This window comes from Leptodactylus fuscus, chromosome 3, assembly GCF_031893055.1.
Source record: "Leptodactylus fuscus isolate aLepFus1 chromosome 3, aLepFus1.hap2, whole genome shotgun sequence".
Classification (NCBI taxonomy): domain Eukaryota; kingdom Metazoa; phylum Chordata; class Amphibia; order Anura; family Leptodactylidae; genus Leptodactylus; species Leptodactylus fuscus.
In genome coordinates, this window is record NC_134267.1 from 40,630,439 (window position 1) to 40,651,970 (window position 21,532).

The 21,532-nt window shown below is 44.7% G+C and overlaps 1 protein-coding gene across 1 annotated transcript in view; it reads right to left on the bottom strand.

Moving 5' to 3' along the window:
• Positions 1-6,145: 6,145 nt before the first annotated feature.
• SHLD1 (shieldin complex subunit 1) overlaps positions 6,146-21,532 on the bottom strand; it is a 55,403-nt gene continuing 40,016 nt past the window's right edge. The window contains exon 2 of the mRNA XM_075267444.1: positions 6,146-6,901. Within this exon, the coding sequence (XP_075123545.1) occupies positions 6,429-6,901 (473 nt within the window). The 3' untranslated portion in view covers positions 6,146-6,428. The remainder of the gene's footprint in view (positions 6,902-21,532) is intronic.

The window sequence follows — 21,532 nt, forward strand, 5'->3', positions numbered from 1 at the left end:
AATATCAAGTCAATAACCCATCAAATAAAATGCACTCATTGATGTCAAACTGAAATGCAGAAGAAAACAGCGAAATGGTGGCAGGTCCTGAAATGTGAAAATTCTCAGGACTGGAACTGGTTAAAAGTGAGTGTGGGCCGCCAGGACCAGTGGTGCAAAAACTGAAACAGGATTAAATATACTGTTTGCTATTTTTTCCTCTATAGATTGACTTCAGTGTCTGAGCAATAAACCGGGGGATTAAGTAGAGAGGAAGCAGAGGTGTCAGTGACTTCGGGCCCCAGGGGCTCTATGATCACCCTACCGAATAATAAATATCAGTGGCTATTCTCTGTACTGTGTCTGTGCTGTACTGTCAATGCACACATGATCTCTGTATTGTGAAGCAGTGTCATATACCTGTGCTATGACATAAATGGTTTTTCACCATTAACTATGACATCACTGTTTATTCCTGTCCTGTGACATCACGGTGTCTGATATAACAATACTATGACATCACCGTGTGCAAAATTCCCTTTCTATAATTTCACAGCATTTATTATGCCAGAAATATGACATCACTGGGGCTGTTGTACCTTGTTACTTTCTTTAGTTTATTAACCTTGTGTTGTGACATCACGTTCTTTATTATCCATTTGCAGAGCCCTTTCACTTTTCATTATCTCTTTATTATGACATCACTGTGTATATTATCCCTGTGCTGTGATATCACTGGGTATGTTATCTCTGTACTGTGACATCACTGTGTGCATTATCCCTGTACTGTGACATCACTGTGTGCATTACCCCTGTACAGTGACATCACTGTGTGCATTACCCCTGTACTGTGACATCACTGTGTGCATTACCCCTGTACTGTGACATCACTGTGTATTATCCCTGTACTGTGACATCACTGTGTGCATTACCCCTGTACTGTAACATCACTGTGTATTACCCCTGTACTGTGACATCACTGTGTGTATTATCCCTGTACTGTGACATCACTGTGTGCATTATCCCTGTACTGTGACATCACTGTGTGCATTATCCCTGTACTGTGACATCACTGTGTGCATTACCCCTGTACTGTGACATCACTGTGTGCATTACCCCTGTACTGTGACATCACTGTGTGCATTACCCCTGTACTGTGACATCACTGTGTGCATTACCCTTGTACTGTGACATCACTGTGTGCATTACCCCTGTACTGTGACATCACTGTGTGCATTACCCCGTACCGTGACACCACTGTGTGCATTACCCCTGTACCGTGACACCACTGTGTGCATTATCCCTGTACCGTGACACCACTGTGTGTATTATCCCTGTACCGTGACATCACTGTGTGTATTATCCCTGTACCGTGACATCACTGTGTGTATTATCCCTGTACCGTGACATCACTATGTGTATTATTCCTGTACTGTGACATCACTGTGTGTATTATCCCTGTACTGTGATATCACTGTTTGTATCCTGTACTGTAACAGCACTGTGTGTATTATCCTGTACTGTGACATTTTACCGTGTGTGTTATCTCTGTACTGTGACATCACTGGATATGTTGTCTCTGTACTGTGACATCACTGTGTATATTATCTCTTGTACTGTGACATCATTGGATATGTTATCTCTGTACTGTGACATCACTGGATATGTTATCTCTGTACTGTGACATCCCTCTGTATATTATCCCTGTACTGTGACATCACTCTGTATATTACACTGGTCAACAAATTTTCAAAAGTTGTTTGTTTCTGAAATGAAATGAGTCATTCCCTAATGATTTTTATGTGCTGAATTCAAATATCACAAGGAAAACTGTCAATTGGCTCTAGTTTCTATGATATCGAAGAGTTCTCATTTTACTGTTTTGTGAATTGTATAGAACATGATACATATTTATTACTTCTGCAATAATAGAGGTGCAAGTTTACTGTTTTTAAAATTTTGGAAATATTAGGGGGCCACACGGTGGCTCAGTGGTTAGCACTGCAGCCCTGCAGCGCTGGGCCCTGGTGTTCAAATCCCATCAAGGGCAAAAAACCATCTGCAAGGAGTTTGTATGTTCTCCCCGTGTTTGCGTGGATTTCCATCCCATATTCCAAAAAAAGACATACTGATAGGGAAAAATGTACATAGTGAGCTTTATGTGGGGCTCACAATCTACATTTAAAAAAAAAAAAAATTTTGGAAATATATTCTTAGGAAACTTAGTTCTATCTAAAATCAGCTATAATTTATAGTCATATCTAAGAATTTTAAAAAAATGAAGTATGTTTATTGAACTTTGGAACGTAGATCCTTATTGAATTGCTATTCGGCTCCTTTACTCACGTCTCTTGTATTCAGACATGGGATTGTCTCTGATAATTGTCCAGCAGTAGTCTGCAAGCATTGATGGGTTCCATTTACCCTGATATCTCTTTTCCATAGTCGCAATTTCCTGATGAAATCGTTCACCATGTTCATCGCTCACCGCTCCACTGTTTGGTGCAAAGAAGTCTAGATGAGAGTGTAAGAAATGAATCTTTAAAGACATGTTACATCCCAGGTTTTTATATGCCTTCAGGAGATTTTCAACCAACTCTTCATAATTATCTGCTTTGGTGTTTCCCAAGAAATTAGTCACGACTAACTTGAATGCTTCTCATGCAGTCTTTTCTTTGCCACGCAGCAAATGGTAAAACTCGTCATCTTGAAGAAGCATATGAATCTGAGGACCAATAAAGACTCCTGCTTTTATCTTCGCTTCACTCTACCTTGGAAACTTGCAGAGGAGATATTTGAATGCCTCTTCATTTCTATCCATTGCCTTTACAAAATTCTACATAAGACCAAGCTTGATATGTAAAGGAGGTAACAGAATCTTTCCTGCTTGAACAAGTGCTGGATGCATAACATTTTTAGTCCCTGGCTGCAGTGACTTTCTGAGTGGCCAGTCTCTTTTCTTGTAGTGTTCTGATCTTGCACGACTGTCCCACTCACATAGGAAGCAGCAGTACTTGGTGTATCCTCCCTGTAGACCAAGCACTAGCGCTACCACCTTCAAGTCACCACAGAGGCACCACAGATGTTGATCATAGTTTATGCATCTCAAGAGCTCTTTCATGTTGTTATAGGTTTCCTTCATGTGAACAGCATAACCAATTGGAACTGATGGTAGTGCATTGCCATTGTGAAGTAAGACAGCTTTAAGACTTACCCCTGTACCGTGACATCACTGTGTGTATTATCCCTGTACCGTGACACCACTGTGTGTATTATCCCTGTACCGTGACATCACTGTGTGTATTATCCGTGTACTGTGACATCACTGTGTATATTATCCCTGTACTGTGACATCACTGTGTGTATTATCCCTGTACCGTGACACCACTGTGTGTATTATCCCTGTACCGTGACATCACTGTGTGTATTATACCTGTAGCGTGACATCACTGTGTGTATTATCCCTGTACTGTGACATCACTATGTGTATTATCCCTGTACTGTGACATCACTGTTTGTATCCTGTACTGTAACAGCACTGTGTGTATTATCCTGTACTGTGACATTTTACCGTGTGTGTTATCTCTGTACTGTGACATCACTGGATATGTTGTCTCTGTACTGTGACATCACTGTGTATATTATCTCTTGTACTGTGACATCATTGGATATGTTATCTCTGTACTGTGACATCACTGGATATGTTATCTCTGCACTGTGTCATCACTGGATATGTTATCTCTATACTGTGACATCCCTCTGTATATTATCCCTGTACTGTGACATCACTCTGTATATTATCCCTGTACTGTGACATCACTGGGTATGCTATCTCTATACTGTGACATCCCTCTGTATATTATCCCTGTACTGTGACATCACTGGGTATGTAATCTCTGTATATGGTTGTGTGTATTATCCAAGTTTTGTGACACAATTGTAAGGACATTTTCAGACATTGATAATATACAGATGCCCTTGAGCGTCTGTATTACAGTTGCAATGTCTGGACTTTCATGGTCTCACTGAAACAGTATAAACACATTATGTTAGAATATTTTTAGTCTTTATATACTGTTTAAATGATGATCCAATATTTATATATTTATATTTCTACGTACAGTACAGTACATGGGATGTCCTCAATATTTAACGATCGAACCGAAGGCATTGTGTCATAAATTGCTATAGAGTCACAGAAGATTGTGATTTTGTACCAAAATGTAATATACGTTAATTAAAAACATGACTGCTTTTTGCCTGAAAAACTTCTCTGAAGTTCATGCCACTAGATGTCTCCCTACTAGCAAATTTGCATTTCAGTCCTTTGTTACCTGGGAATTCCATTCATGATACAAGGATAGAAGCAAGACGGAATCACAGAGAGTAGAGTGGGTGGTTCTCTTTTATCTTCACACAATGAATGGAGAGGGGAGGGGTTGACTCTCCTCACAACCACCTCACACATCTGCAAACTGTTGCTCTGTACAAAGCACGGAAGATTCTGTAACTCTCACATATTACAATCTAAGATAAGTCTTTTGTATACTTGTAGGGATGGAATATCATTCACAGACCAAAGCAGCTTTCCTGACTGTGCTCACAGATTTTTTTTAATCTTAGTGTACCGTCACTCGGTCAAGGAGTTCGGTGCCAGGAAAAGGCTTCTCATAGCCATAATACACAGAAATAAATTTCCTGCACTCGAATTTATGCTTCCAAATACTGTGAACTTTTATTTACATCCGACAAAAACGTTTCGGTCATATACAGACCTTCTTCAGTTTGTCGGTGGAGTATTGTGGAAGATGGAAGCTTGGAAGGTGTCCAGGTCAGACCCCATCTGACCTGGACACCTTCCAAGCTTTCATCTTCCACAATACTCCACCGACAAACTGAAGAAGGTCTGTATATGACCGAAACGTTTTTGTCGGATGTAAATAAAAGTTCACAGTATTTGGAAGCATAAATTCGAGTGCAGGAAATTTATTTCTGTGCTCACAGATTGTTTTTTTTCTGCATTTTAGCTGCATTAGCTGTGCTCCTGGATTTCCTATATTATGGTCACTTGGGATTTCCTAATTATTTGTTTGCTACTGTACAGTTACTCTGGGCATAATGGCAGAATAGTATCAGTAATGTATATGGGAGGGGAGGGGCAGACTGTTCCTTATTGTACATGCCCACAGCCTAAGAGAGAAATGTAAAATGTGTTTCAGCCATAATGTGATTATTATTAGCAGAAAAACTAATAAGACAACACATCCGGAAGCTTATTCAGCCAGAGAACAGACTGCTCAACAATACCCTGCACACATTACAACTTTTCATGAAAACTCAGGTACCCTTCAAGCTCTTCCTAGCATCTGCTGTAACAGAATGGTGGCTAGCAGGTTTTTAAATATGGCACCCCTGCAGTTGGGCTCTGGGATTTTACATAGAGTACCATAGCTGTCTATCAAGCAACTCAAACTAATAAATCGAGCAGGAAGCATTTTTTTAATATAAAATATTACAACGTTTCTTATATTCACTTGTACTACTCCTTAATGAAAACTGGTTTTATATTTGGGGACAGACTTTTAAGACGTGTACCACCTTACCTTTGTCGCCATAGACAGACTTATAGTATATGCAAATGGGGTCACAAGTGCGCCATGTCTGGCCTGACCTTGGGGCACCTGTGGGTTTATTTGCATATAGATAGAAGTGCAGTTATTCAAGAGAATTTTCAAGTCTAAGTCTGCAGTCACACAGGTATGTTTGCATGTCCAAGTCCATTACCCACCACCTTGTAGGGGCCTTCAGTAGCATAGCGCATATGTGTACCTGTGTGGGAGTAGCTAATGGGGTAGTAGATATAGCTGCAGATCCAACAATTAAGGGGCCCCATTTCCACTGGGACCTAAGATGCAGTTAGTTAGGACTATGGATATTGGAAAGGGAGATGGAAAACTGAGTGTACCTCCATTACTTTACAGGGCCATCATAATGCCTGCATGGAACAATTATTTTCTTCATAGGATGTGTACCGCCACCACCGCTCTCTAATCAATTGCGTATACATGCAGATTAGGCCTGATATGGTCTATAATATAACCGAAACACCACCTTAGATCTGCACCACTGCCTATGTTATAGCCCTAAACCGCTGCTTTGCATTTAGATTAAAAGTTTATTTTTGTGCAACAAGATTGCACCTTGACACAGATAACATATGTTCACTATGTCAGTAACTGCCCCTACGATCACAGAGACGAGGTGTAGAAGAGATTTCGGTGGTGGTAGACTGCCTTTATGTTATACATTTCTTGCCAAAGGGCAAACCTTTGCTTCAAACAATCTGCGGTCTTCTCTGTTCTACAGATCATAGCAGAGGATGTGAGATCTGTGGAGTTACAAAGAAAGTCGAAGCATCGAAACCGGCCATGTAATGAAGACTTTAGAGGTCAGGTATGGGAGGGGGATGGTTGGTCCATGATGAACCTGATCACATCATTGGAAAGTCCGGGGATAGGTTCAACATTCTTGGTCTCTTCTCGAGAGGCGAATACATTATCACTACGGCATCTCTCTAATACTTTCTCACCCTCTCGATTTAATACAATCTTGCCCAGCTGGAAGCTCCGTAAAGCATATAAATGCTGCTTCTTGCTCAAGTCTGATATTTTCTCTGAAAGTTGGTGAGACAAAGTATCGTTTTTTCCGCACCAAGAGCTTTGTTCATACAATGCATCCAAGCTGGCTCGGATCTGTACATCATTGAGGCTTTGTTTTGTCTCCAGTCTGTACGAAGAGTTCAAGGCAGTAGCACTTTGCGGTGTAACTAGGAATGCGTCACTACATTGTGAAATTATTGGAGATTTTTCATCTTCTTCCAACTGTGGATTTTCATTATCGTCACAACAATGTTTTCTGGAACCTGCAGAGGAACAAATAACAAAAACACAGCCATCAATTATACCGGAGCGCTATAAATACTTGGCTGTCTATCAAGTGTAGGTTATTAATGGACTAGAACTGGAATGCTTGTAAAATTTAGCTGTCTTCAACAATAATCCAATTTGATTACAAGGGTAAAAATGTGCAAGTCTTATATGAGGTCAGGATGGGATTGGACCACCAGCGTAAGAAAAGATTCCTCAAAGGGGACTCAGGACTATGATGATGATTGCTTTAATACTTACCAAGCACATTGCAGTGCACTATATAGTGGCTATAAAACGCAGCTCCATTCATTTGAATGGCCATATAACCAATAGAGGTGATGTACTGGCCTGAGAAGAAAAATTGGGGCAAATCCAAGCACTGTAAGCTCTTCAAACGGCTGCTCAGCAAGGTCCAGGGTGTCGGATTTTACTGTTGTAACATCACTGGTCTATCCTTTGGCAAGGTCAAACACTTGGAAAGCCTCTTTAGCAAGTCTGTGGGGCCTTAGCCCCCCCCCCCAAAACAAAACAAAACAAAACACTGCAGAAAAAACAGCATCACAACTTTTTTCACCACGTTTTTCACAAAGTCCATACAGTTTTCCTCTGCAGATGGATAACACCAGCATCCCGTTAGCAAACGACAGCAAAAGAGTCGGAAAAATGGCGCATGTAGACCACTTTTTTGGAACAAATAAAGACAGAATCATGGCTCAACTCATCCTTGTAACTCTTGTAACATCCTTGCATCTTTGTAAGCCCTCGTTCACATCAGCATTTGGATTCCGTCCGGGGAATCCGCATAGGGACCCCCCGAATGGAATACAAATGCAATTGCAAGCGCTGTGCTGTAAAAGCACATGGACCCCATAGACTATAATGGGGTCCGTGTGCTTGCTGCGCACTGCTGGTGATGGTGAACTACTTTCCTGCCCGCAAGATCCCTGCAGAGATCTGGTGGTAAGCACACAGACCCCATTATAGTCTATCGGGTCCGTGTACTTTTACTGCACCAGCACTTGCGTTTGGTATTCCGTTTGGGGTGGGGGGTCCTCATGCGGACTCCCCCGGACGGAATCCAAACGCTGATGTGAACAAGGGGTAACTCTGCCTCCGCATACAACTATATAACTCCTTATTTTTTCTCCTTATTTTTTTTCTTTGTAATTTCTCTTCAAATAGTGAAATAACCAGATAGAGTCAGGACTATGACTTATCACATGAAACTGCACAGTCTGAATCATACCGTATACATGGCCAAAATTATAGTCATATAATCATCTGCTTCTTCGTGGCCCAAAAGTGCTTGTTTATCTCTACATTCAGTCAAAAACTAAGAAGCCTTCAGTTTGTGTAAATTACAAGGACCCGGGTAAAGATAAAACACACAGGACGGCAGATCATAAGGAAACACAAAGTGTAGATGCCAATTAAAATGTTTTTAGAATGGCTTCCTCCAGCTTTAAAATGATGCAATATGTCAAACCTTTAATGGGAGGACTATAAAGAGGCAAGCAACAAGACATGCAAGCAAATTTCTGTGGATTTCAAGACATCAAAAGCTCATGTCAGTTGCAGGCGCATTGTTTATCCGTTTGAAGCCCGGTCCGGTACAGTCTTATTATTTAGAGTAGCAAAAAATTGTCAGAAGTAAATAAAAGCAGAAACATTAGGAGGAGAATGTATCCTTGAAGTGATGACTCGATGATGAGAAGAAAGTGGTTTCTGCACAAAAAGGAAAACAAGAGGGTCCAGGTATTCTCAAAAAGACAGAAAACATGCGACGTTACAAGAAAGAGCCTATAGAAAACTAGTAGAATTGGAAAGTTCAACCCTAACCTGAGGCTATTCCTGATATGTATTCACAAAAGCAAGTGGTTACTACGGACAAGGCCCTCTCCTGTCTGGAAACCAAATTTCGGGACAGCGAAATCACAATTTACTGATAAACTGCCCTAAATTATGTCTTAAGACACATACTGAATTTGCTGCAAAAAAAAAATAATTATATTTTCACGTAATTCCTTTAAAAATACAACCCCGATCCCAAAAAAGTTCGGCTGCAGTAACAAGAATGAAATGACCTGGAGATCTGGATGGCCCCTCTACTCTCCAGTCTGTTCAGTTTGCAGGACCCAGAACTTGTGGTTTCCATTAAATTTTTTTTACATTTTAATTTATCTGACCACAGAAAAGTTTTCCATTTTGCCTCAGCAAATGAGCTTTGTCTCAGAGAAGACGACAGCATTTATGGATTGAGTTGATATATGGCTTTTTCTTTGCATGATACAGCTTCAACTTGCATTTGAGTATTAGAGTGGGTTCACACTTGCGCCCGATCTCCGCTTTGTGGGTTTCTGTCTTCTGCCCGATAAACTGGACAGGAGACGGAAACTCGGAAGTCAGTGCCCGCCTGTAAGTGCCTGTGAGCATCTTATGGTCTCCGCGGCGAAACAGTTTTTTTTTTTTTTTAACTGGACACAAAGTCCTGCATGTCCGATTAAAAAAAAACGGTTTCGCCGCGGAGAGGCAGAAGTTGCTCACGTGCGCTCACAAGTGGACACTTTGCAAACCCATTCAAATGATTGGGTTTGAAAACGGTTTCTTGGGCAGAAGACAGAAACCTGCAAAGCGGAGACCGGGCGCAGGTGTGAACCCACCCTTACACAGTAAACTGTATTCACAGAAAATGATTGCCGAGAGTATTCCTGAGACCATGTAGTGATTTGCATTACTGGTTCACACCTGTTTTTAACCCTTTCTCAACATGGTACCTCCAGCCTTGTCACCTATATACAGAGATTTCTCCAGATTCTCTGAGTATCCTGCAATCTACAATTCATAAGGTCATCAAAAGTTTTAAAGTTTTGCAACTTTATACTGAAGAATATATTTCTGAAATTGTTCCACTATATACAGTCCTATGAAAAAGTTTGGGCACCCCTATTAATCTTAATCATTTTTAGTTCTAAATATTTTGGTGTTTATAACAGCCATTTCAGTTTGATATATCTAATAACTGATGGACACAGTAATATTTCAGGATTGAAATGAGGTTTATTGTACTAACAGAAAATGCGCAATATGCATTAAACCAAAATTTGACCGGTGCAAAAGTATGGGCACCTCAACAGAAAAGTGACATTAATATTTAGTACATCCTCCTTTTGCAAAGATAACAGCCTCTAGTCGCTTCCTGTAGCTTTTAATCAGTTCCTGGATCCTGGATAAAGGTATTTTGGACAAACAATTCAAGTTCAGTTAAGTTAGATGGTCGCCGAGCATGGACAGCCCGCTTCAAATCATCCCACAGATGTTCAATGATATTCAGGTCTGGGGACTGGGATGGCCATTCCAGAACATTGTAATTGTTCCTCTGCATGAATGCCTGAGGATTTGGAGCGGTGTTTTGGATCATTGTCTTGCTGAAATATCCATCCCCGGCGTAACTTCAACTTCGTCACTGATTCTTGAACATTATTCTCAAGAATCTGCTGATACTGAGTGGAATCCATGCGACTCTCAACTTTAACAAGATTCCCGATGCCGGCATTGGCCACACAGCCCCAAAGCATGATGGAACCTCCACCAAATTTTACAGTGGGTAGCATGTGTTTTTCTTGGAATGCTGTTTCTTTTTGGACGCCATGCATAACGCCTTTTTTTATAACCAAACAACTCAATTTTTGTTTCCAAAATGAAGCTGCCTTGTCCAAATGTGCTTTTTCATACCTCAGGCAACTCTATTTGTGGCGTACGTGCAGAAACGGCTTCTTTCTCATCACTCTCCCATACAGCTTCTATTTGTGCAAAGTGCGCTGTATAGTTGACCGATGCACAGTGACACCATCTGCAGCAAGATGATGCTGCAGCTCTTTGGAGGTGGTCTGTGGATTGTCCTTGACTGTTCTCACCATTCTTCTTCTCTGCCTTTCTGATATTTTTCTTGGCCTGCCACTTCTGGGCTTAACAAGAACTGTCCCTGTGGTCTTCCATTTCCTTACTATGTTCCTCACAGTGGAAACTGACAGGTTAAATCTCTGAGACAACTTTTTGTATCCTTCCCCTGAACTACTATGTTGAACAATCTTTGTTTTCAGATCATTTGAGAGTTGTTTTGAGTAGCCCATGATGCCACTCTTCAGAGGAGATTCAAATAGGAGATCAACTTGCAATTGGCCACCTTAAATACCTTTTCTTATGATTGGATACATCTGGCTATGAAGTTCAAAGCTCACTGAGGTTACAAAACCAATTTTGTGCTTCAGTAAGTCAGTAAAAAGTAGTTAGGGGAATTCAAATCAATAAAATGATAAGGGTGCCTAAACTTTTGCACCGGTCAAATTTTGGTTTAATGCATATTGCACATTTTCTGTTAGTACAATAAACCTCATTTCAATCCTGAAATATTACTGTGTCCATCAGTTATTAGATATATCAAACTGAAATGGCTGTTGCAAACACCAAAATATTTAGAACAAAAAATGATTAAGATTAATAGGGGTGCCCAAACTTTTTCATAGGACTGTATATATATCTTCACCTTCCTATCCAATACTAACTATAGTCTGTACACTCCCCTGTCAGTGTCTCACTGTTGCTATTCAGCTGTATCTAAGCTTCCATAGTATAAAAAAAGCAGTTTTCCGTCAGCAAATCGCCCCTTTGTCTAATGATAATGAAACGGCTCTGCTGATCCACAAACACTACAGAAGTGAGAATTCAGAACACAGGACATATCAGCCTAACTTTCCAGAGGCTGGGGTGAAATCTGCCATACTGTACCTTATGTACTGTAGGTCATGTCATATATTACGTTGCGGGTGAGAAGTATTTACGCCTGTTTGTAGTTGCCATTTCCCAACACTAGTTACTACCAATTTACTTATTATACGGGAAATCCTGGAAAATATTTCCCTCATTCTGGGAAACCATTACAACTAGAGATGAGCGAGTATATTCGATTGAATACCTCCCCTCCATAGACATTGGTGTTAAAAAAAAAAAGGCGCCAGGGGAGGTTGGAGGGGAAACTAATATTTCCCGCCTTTCTGCGTGGTATTCGACTGAGTACAGCAATAACTACGCAAATGGAGGTTTTTGATTGAATACTACTCCATGGTGTAAAATAGAAGCATAGGGACAATGTATAGAAATACAAAGCGATGAAACGTTGTGTGCAGTAATGTGAGGTGTTAAATAGCCGCCGGGACTACGCTGTATTATACAGGCATTAAATTACCAAAAGCCTCAGTCAAAGTTGATCAAGGTGCCATTTTCCCGGCAGTGCATGGGCGTTGCCACTTTAGGGTGAATTACCTTCATTATCAGTTAGATCTGGAGCTGGTGATCCATTACTTTGACAGGCAGGAGCCTATTAAAGGCTCTCAGACTTAACAGACATGTTCTTTAGAGATGAGCGAACAGTGTTCTATCGAACTCATGTTCGATCGGATATTAGGCTGTTCGGCATGTTCGAATCGAATCGAACACCGCGTGGTAAAGTGCGCCATTACTCGATTCCCCTCCCACCTTCCCTGGCGCCTTTTTTGCTCCAATAACAGCGCAGGGTAGGTGGGACAGGAACTACGACACCGGTGACGTTGAAAAAAGTAGGCAAAACCCATTGGCTGCCGAAAACATGTGACCTCTAATTTAAAAGAACAGCGCCGCCCAGGTTCGCGTCATTCTGAGCTTGCAATTCACCGAGGACGGAGGTTTCCGTCCAGCTAGCTAGGGCTTAGATTCTGGGTAGGCAGGGACAGGCTAGGATAGGAAGGAGAAGACAACCAACAGCTCTTGTAAGAGCTAAATTCCAGGGAGAAGCTTGTCAGTGTAACGTGGCACTGACGGGCTCAATCGCCGCAAACCAGCTTTCCCAGGAACGTGAATGGAATACACTGTCAGTGTATTCCCGTATACCCGATATATACCCCGATACCCGTTCCAACGGTGTGCCCCCCCACCTTCACCCCAGAAATACCCTGCAAGTCCCCTAGCAATAGAATTGGGGCTATATACACCCACAATTTTTACTACTGGTATACAGTGCCATTGTCTGACTGGGAATTCAAAGAATATATTGGGAATACAAATACCCTCATTTCTTGCTACTGCCATATAGTGCCAGTGTCTGACTGGGAATTCAAAGAATATATTGGGGTTACGTGCACCCACAATTTTTACTACTGGTATACAGTGCCATTGTCTGACTGGGAATTCAAAGAATATATTGGGAATACAAATACCCTCATTTCTTGTTACTGCCATATAGTGCCAGTTTCTGACTGGTAATTCAAAGAATATATTGGGGTTACGTGCACCCACAATTTTTACTACTGGTATACAGTGCCATTGTCTGACTGGGAATTCAAAGAATATATTGGGAATACAAATACCCTCATTTCTTGCTACTGCCATATAGTGCCAGTGTCTGACTGGGAATTCAAAGAATATATTGGGGTTACGTGCACCCACAATTTTTACTACTGGTATACAGTGCCATTGTCTGACTGGGAATTCAAAGAATATATTGGGGTTATAAATACCCTCATTTCTTGCTACTGCCATATAGTGCCAGTTTCTGACTGGTAATTCAAAGAATATATTGGGGTTACGTGCACCCACAATTTTTACTACTGGTATACAGTGCCATTGTCTGACTGGGAATTCAAAGAGTATATTGGGAATACAAATACCCTCATTTCTTGCTACTGCCATATAGTGCCAGTTTCTGACTGGGAATTCAAAGAATATATTGGGGTTACGTGCACCCACAATTTTTACTACTGGTATACAGTGCCATTGTCTGACTGGGAATTCAAAGAATATATTGGGGTTATAAATACCCTCATTTCTTGCTACTGCCATATAGTGCCAGTTTCTGACTGGTAATTCAAAGAATATATTGGGGTTACGTGCACCCACAATTTTTACTACTGGTATACAGTGCCATTGTCTGACTGGGAATTCAAAGAGTATATTGGGAATACAAATACCCTCATTTCTTGCTACTGCCATATAGTGCCAGTTTCTGACTGGGAATTCAAAGAATATATTGGGGTTACGTGCACCCACAATTTTTACTACTGGTATACAGTGCCATTGTCTGACTGGGAATTCAAAGAATATATTGGGGTTATAAATACCCTCATTTCTTGCTACTGCCATATAGTGCCAGTTTCTGACTGGTAATTCAAAGAATATATTGGGGTTACGTGCACCCACAATTTTTACTACTGGTATACAGTGCCATTGTCTGACTGGGAATTCAAAGAGTATATTGGGAATACAAATACCCTCATTTCTTGCTACTGCCATATAGTGCCAGTTTCTGACTGGGAATTCAAAGAATATATTGGGGTTACGTGCACCCACAATTTTTACTACTGGTATACAGTGCCATTGTCTGACTGGGAATTCAAAGAATATATTGGGGTTATAAATACCCTCATTTCTTGCTACTGCCATATAGTGCCAGTTTCTGACTGGTAATTCAAAGAATATATTGGGGTTACGTGCACCCACAATTTTTACTACTGGTATACAGTGCCATTGTCTGACTGGGAATTCAAAGAGTATATTGGGAATACAAATACCCTCATTTCTTGCTACTGCCATATAGTGCCAGTTTCTGACTGGGAATTCAAAGAATATATTGGGGTTACGTGCACCCACAATTTTTACTACTGGTATACAGTGCCATTGTCTGACTGGGAATTCAAAGAATATATTGGGGTTATAAATACCCTCATTTCTTGCTACTGCCATATAGTGCCAGTTTCTGACTGGTAATTCAAAGAATATATTGGGGTTACGTGCACCCACAATTTTTACTACTGGTATACAGTGCCATTGTCTGACTGGGAATTCAAAGAGTATATTGGGAATACAAATACCCTCATTTCTTGCTACTGCCATATAGTGCCAGTTTCTGACTGGTAATTCAAAGAATATATTGGGGTTACGTGCACCCACAATTTTTACTACTGGTATACAGTGCCATTGTCTGACTGGGAATTCAAAGAATATATTGGGGTTATAAATACCCTCATTTCTTGCTACTGCCATATAGTGCCAGTGTCTGACTGGGAATTCAAAGAATATATTGGGGTTACGTGCACCCACAATTTTTACTACTGGTATACAGTGCCAATTTCTAACTAGGAATTCAAAATGCGCAAGGCTCCCGGAAAGGGACGTGGACGAGGCCGTGGGCGAGGTCGGGGGAATGGTTCTGGGGAGCAAGGTAGCAGTGAAGCCACAGGGCGTCCCGTGCCTACTCCTGTGGGGCAGCAAGCATTGCGCCACTCCACAGTGCCAGGGTTGCTTGCCACATTAACTAAACTGCAGGGTACAAACCTTAGTAGGCCCGAGAACCAGGAACAGGTCTTGCAATGGCTGTCAGAGAACGCTTACAGCACATTGTCCAGCAGCCAGTCAGACTCTGCCTCCTCTCCTCCTATTACCCAACAGTCTTGTCTTCCTTCCTCCCAAAATTCCGAAGCTTTACAGAACAATAACCCAAACTGTCCCTGCTCCCCAGAGCTGTTCTCCGCTCCTTTCATTGTCCCTCAACCTGCCTCTCCACGTCACGATTCCACGAACCTAACAGAGGAGCATCTGTGTCCAGATGCTCAAACACTAGAGTCTCCTCCATCTCCGTTCGATTTGGTGGTGGATGACCAGCAACCCACCCTCATCGACGATGATGTGACGCAGTTGCCGTCAGGGCATCCAGTTGACCGGCGCATTGTGCGGGAGGAGGAGATGAGACAGGAGTTGGAAGAGGAAGTGGTGGATGATGAGGACACTGACCCGACCTGGACAGGGGGGATGTCAAGCGGGGAAAGTAGTGTGGATGTTGAGGCAGGTGCAGCACCAAAAAGGGTAGCTAGAGGCAGAGGCAGAGGTCAGCAGCTTAGGCGAAGCCAGGCCACACCCGGAATCTCCCAAGATGTTCCAGTTCGTACCCAGCCCCGAAAAACTCCCACCTCGAGGGCACGTTTCTCGAAGGTGTGGAGTTTTTTCAAGGAATGCGCCGAGGACAGATATAGTGTTGTCTGCACAATTTGCCTCTCGAAATTGATTAGGGGCTCTGAGAAGAGCAACCTGTCCACCACTTCAATGCGCCGTCATTTGGAATCCAAGCACTGGAATCAGTGGCAGGCAGCAACGGCAGGACAAAGGCCGCCTGCCGTTCACGCCACTGCCACTGCCTCTGCCACTGCCTCTGCCACTGCCACTGCTGACTGTGCTGGCGATGCACTCCAGAGGACGAGCCAGGACACCACTTCATCTGCCTCCGCCACTTTGTTGACTTCTACCTCATCCTCCCCTGGTCCTGTCTTATCTCCTTCTCCTGCACCATCAAAGGCACCATCAGGCGTTTCTTTACAACAACCCACCATCTCTCAGACATTGGAGCGGCGGCAGAAATACACTGCTAACCACCCACACGCGCAAGCCTTGAACGCCAACATCGCTAAACTGCTGGCCCAGGAGATGTTGGCGTTCCGGCTTGTTGAAACTCCCGCCTTCCTGGACCTGATGGCAACTGCGGCACCTCGCTATGCCGTCCCTAGCCGTCACTACTTCTCCCGGTGTGCCGTCCCCGCCTTGCACCAGCACATGTCACTCAACATCAGGCGGGCCCTTAGTTCCGCGCTTTGCACAAAGGTCCACTTGACCACCGACGCGTGGACAAGTGCATGCGGACAGGGACGCTACATTTCACTGACGGCACACTGGGTGAATGTAGTTGAGGCTGGGACTGCTTCCCAAACTGGCCCGGTGTACCTCGTCTCCCCGCCTAACATTCCTGGCAGGGACACGAGAAGAACACCCCCCTCCTCCTCCTCCTCTACCGCCTCCTCCTCCGCCACCGCCTCCTCCTCCGCTGTTAGATTGACCCCAGCTACGAGTTGGAAACGTTGCAGCACGGGCGTTGGTAGACGTCAGCAGGCTGTGCTGAAGCTGATCAGCTTGGGGGACAGACAGCACACTGCCTCCGAGGTGAGGGATGCCCTCCTCGATGAGACGGCAATATGGTTTGAGCCGCTGCACCTGGGCCCAGGCATGGTCGTTTGTGATAACGGCCGGAACCTGGTAGCAGCTCTGGAGCTTGCCGGACTCCAACATGTTCCATGCCTGGCCCACGTCTTCAACCTAGTGGTGCAACGTTTCCTAAAGAGCTACCCCAATGTTCCAGAGCTACTGGTGAAAGTGCGGCGCATGTGCGCCCACTTTCGCAAGTCGACAGTAGCCGCTGCTAGCTTAAAATCTCTCCAGCAACGCCTGCATGTGCCACAACACCGGCTTTTGTGCGACGTCCCCACACGCTGGAACTCAACGTTTCAGATGTTGAATAGAGTGGTTGAGCAGCAGAGACCTTTGATGGAATACCAGCTACAAAACCCTAGGGTGCCACAAAGTCAGCTGCCTCAGTTTCACATCCATGAGTGGCCATGGATGAGAGACCTTTGTGACATCCTACGGGTCTTTGAGGAGTCCACAAGGAGGGTGAGCTCTGAGGATGCGATGGTGAGCCTTACAATCCCGCTCTTGTGTGTTCTGAGAGAATCCCTGATTGACATCAGGGATAACTCAGATCACACAGAGGAGTTAGGGATAGCATCCGATCCGTCACAGCTGGAGAGTAGGTCCACACATCTGTCCGCTTCACTGCGTTTAATGGAGGAGGAGGAGGAGGAGGAGGAGGAAGAAGAGTTGTCCGATGATGTGATGGTGATACAGGAGGCTTCCGGGCAACTTCGAATCGTCCCATTGTTGCATGGGTAGACATGGAGGATGAGGAGGAAATGGAGATTGAACTTTCCGGTGGGGCCAGAGGAGTCATGCCAACTAACACTGTGGCAGACATGGCTGAGTTCATGTTGGGGTGCTTTACAACCGACAAGCGTATTGTCAAAATCATGGAGGACAACCAGTACTGGATCTTTGCTATCCTTGACCCCCGGTATAAAAACAACATCTCGTCTTTTATTCCGGTAGAGGGGAGGGCCAATCGCATCAATGCTTGCCACAGGCAATTGGTGCAGAATATGATGGAGATGTTTCCAGCATGTGACGTTGGCGGCAGGGAGGGCAGTTCCTCCAGTAGGCAACCAAGTTCTCACCGGTCCACACAAACGAGGGGCACACTGTCTAAGGTCTGGGACACCTTGATGGCACCCCCTCGCCAAAGTGCCGCCACGGAGGGTCCTAGTGTCACCAGGCGTGAGAAGTATAGGCGCATGTTGCGGGAATACCTTTCCGACCACAGCCCTGTCCTCTCCGACCCCTCTGCGCCCTACACGTATTGGGTGTCGAAGTTGGACCTGTGGCTTGAACTTGCCCTATATGCCTTGGAGGTGCTGTCCTGTCCTGCCGCCAGCGTCCTATCTGAGAGGGTGTTCAGTGCAGCCGGTGGCATCATCACTGACAAGCGCACCCGTCTGTCAGCTGAGAGTGCCGACCGGCTCACTTTGATAAAAATGAACCACCACTGGATAGAGCCTTCATTTTTGTGCCCACCTGTGTAAAGCACCCCAACATGAAACTCCATGTCTGTACTCAACCTCTCCAATTCCTCCGCATCCTCATACTCATCCACCATAAGCGTTGCACAATTCTGCTAATACTAGGCTCCCTCCAACATGATTTCCCCCAACTCTGCTGGTTAGAGGCTCCCTCCACCCTGATTTCCACCAACTCTGCTGGTTAGAGGCTCCCTCCACCCTGCTTTCCCACAACTCTGCTGGTTAGAGGCTCCTTCCACCATGAATTTGCCCAAACTGGGCTGTTTAGAGGCTCCCTCCACCATGAATTGGTCCAAACTGGGCTGGTTAGAGGCTCCCTCCACCATTAATTGGTCCAAACTGGGCTGGTTAGAGGCTCCCTCCACCATGAATTTGCCCAAACTGGGCTGTTTAGAGGCTCCCTCCACCATGAATTTGCCCAAACTGGGCTGTTTAGAGGCTCCCTCCACCATGAATTGGTCCAAACTGGGTTTTTTAGAGGCTCCCTCCACCATGAATTGGTCCAAACTGGGCTGGTTAGAGGCTCCCTCCACCATGAATTGGTCCAAACTGGGGTGGTTAGAGGCTCCCTCCACCATTAATTGGTCCAAACTGGGCTGGTTAGAGGCTCCCTCCACCATTAATTGGTTCAAACTGGGCTGGTTAGAGGCTCCCTCCACCATTAATTGGTCCAAACTGGGCTGGTTAGAGGCTCCCTCCACCATGAATTGGTCCAAACTGGGCTGGTTAGAGGCTCCCTCCACCATTAATTGGTCCAAACTGGGCTGGTTAGAGGCTCCCTCCACCATTAATTGGTCCAAACTGGGCTGGTTAGAGGCTCCCTCCACCATGAATTTGCCCAAACTGGGCTGTTTAGAGGCTCCCTCCACCATGAATTTGCCCAAACTGGGCTGGTTAGAGGCTCCCTCCACCATGAATTGGTCCAAACGGGTTTTTAGAGGCTCCCTTCACCATGAATTGGTCCAAACTTGGCTGTTTAGAGGCTCCCTCCACCATGAATTGGTCCAAACTGGGTTTTTTAGAGGCTCCCTCCACCATGAATTTGCCCAAACTGGGCTGTTTAGAGGCTCCCTCCACCATGAATTTGCCCAAACTGGGCTGGTTAGAGGCTCCCTCCACCATGAATTGGTCCAAACTGGGGTTTTTAGAGGCTCCCTCCACCATGAATTGGTCCAAACTTGGCTGTTTAGAGGCTCCCTCCACCATGAATTGGTCCAAACTGGGGTGGTTAGAGGCTCCCTCCACCATTAATTGGTCCAAACTGGGCTGGTTAGAGGCTCCCTCCACCATTAATTGGTCCAAACTGGGCTGGTTAGAGGCTCCCTCCACCATGAATTGGTCCAAACTGGGTTTTTTAGAGGCTCCCTCCACCATGAATTTGCCCAAACTGGGCTGTTTAGAGGCTCCCTCCACCATGAATTGGTCCAAACTGGGCTGGTTAGAGGCTCCCTCCACCATGAATTTCCCAAAACTTGGCTGTTTAGAGGCTCCCTCCACCATTAATTGGTCCAAACTGGGCTGGTTAGAGGCTCCCTCCACCATGAATTGGTCCAAACTGGGGTTTTTAGAGGCTCCCTCCACCATGAATTGGTCCAAACTTGGCTGTTTAGAGGCTCCCTCCACCATGAATTGGTCCAAACTGGGGTGGTTAGAGGCTCCCTCCACCATTAATTGGTCCAAACTGGGCTGGTTAGAGGCTCCCTCCACCATTAATTGGTCCAAACTGGGCTGGTTAGAGGCTCCCTCCACCATGAATTTGCCCAAACTGGGCTGTTTAGAGGCTCCCTCCACCATGAATTTGCCCAAACTGGGCTGTTTAGAGGCTCCCTCCACCATGAATTGGTCCAAACTGGGTTTTTTAGAGGCTCCCTCCACCATGAATTGGTCCAAACTGGGCTGGTTAGAGGCTCCCTCCACCATGAATTGGTCCAAACTGGGGTGGTTAGAGGCTCCCTCCACCATTAATTGGTCCAAACTGGGCTGGTTAGAGGCTCCCTCCACCATTAATTGGTCCAAACTGGGCTGGTTAGAGGCTCCCTCCACCATTAATTGGTCCAAACTGGGCTGGTTAGAGGCTCCCTCCACCATGAATTGGTCCAAACTGGGCTGGTTAGAGGCTCCCTCCACCATTAATTGGTCCAAACTGGGCTGGTTAGAGGCTCCCTCCACCATTAATTGGTCCAAACTGGGCTGGTTAGAGGCTCCCTCCACCATGAATTTGCCCAAACTGGGCTGTTTAGAGGCTCCCTCCACCATGAATTTGCCCAAACTGGGCTGGTTAGAGGCTCCCTCCACCATGAATTGGTCCAAACGGGTTTTTAGAGGCTCCCTTCACCATGAATTGGTCCAAACTTGGCTGTTTAGAGGCTCCCTCCACCATGAATTGGTCCAAACTGGGTTTTTTAGAGGCTCCCTCCACCATGAATTTGCCCAAACTGGGCTGTTTAGAGGCTCCCTCCACCATGAATTTGCCCAAACTGGGCTGGTTAGAGGCTCCCTCCACCATGAATTGGTCCAAACTGGGGTTTTTAGAGGCTCCCTCCACCATGAATTGGTCCAAACTTGGCTGTTTAGAGGCTCCCTCCACCATGAATTGGTCCAAACTGGGGTGGTTAGAGGCTCCCTCCACCATTAATTGGTCCAAACTGGGCTGGTTAGAGGCTCCCTCCACCATGAATTGGTCCAAACTGGGTTTTTTAGAGGCTCCCTCCACCATGAATTTGCCCAAACTGGGCTGTTTAGAGGCTCCCTCCACCATGAATTGGTCCAAACTGGGCTGGTTAGAGGCTCCCTCCACCATGAATTTCCCAAAACTTGGCTGTTTAGAGGCTCCCTCCACCATTAATTGGTCCAAACTGGGCTGGTTAGAGGCTCCCTCCACCATGAATTGGTCCAAACTGGGGTTTTTAGAGGCTCCCTCCACCATGAATTGGTCCAAACTTGGCTGTTTAGAGGCTCCCTCCACCATGAATTGGTCCAAACTGGGGTGGTTAGAGGCTCCCTCCACCATTAATTGGTCCAAACTGGGCTGGTTAGAGGCTCCCTCCACCATTAATTGGTCCAAACTGGGCTGGTTTAGAGGCT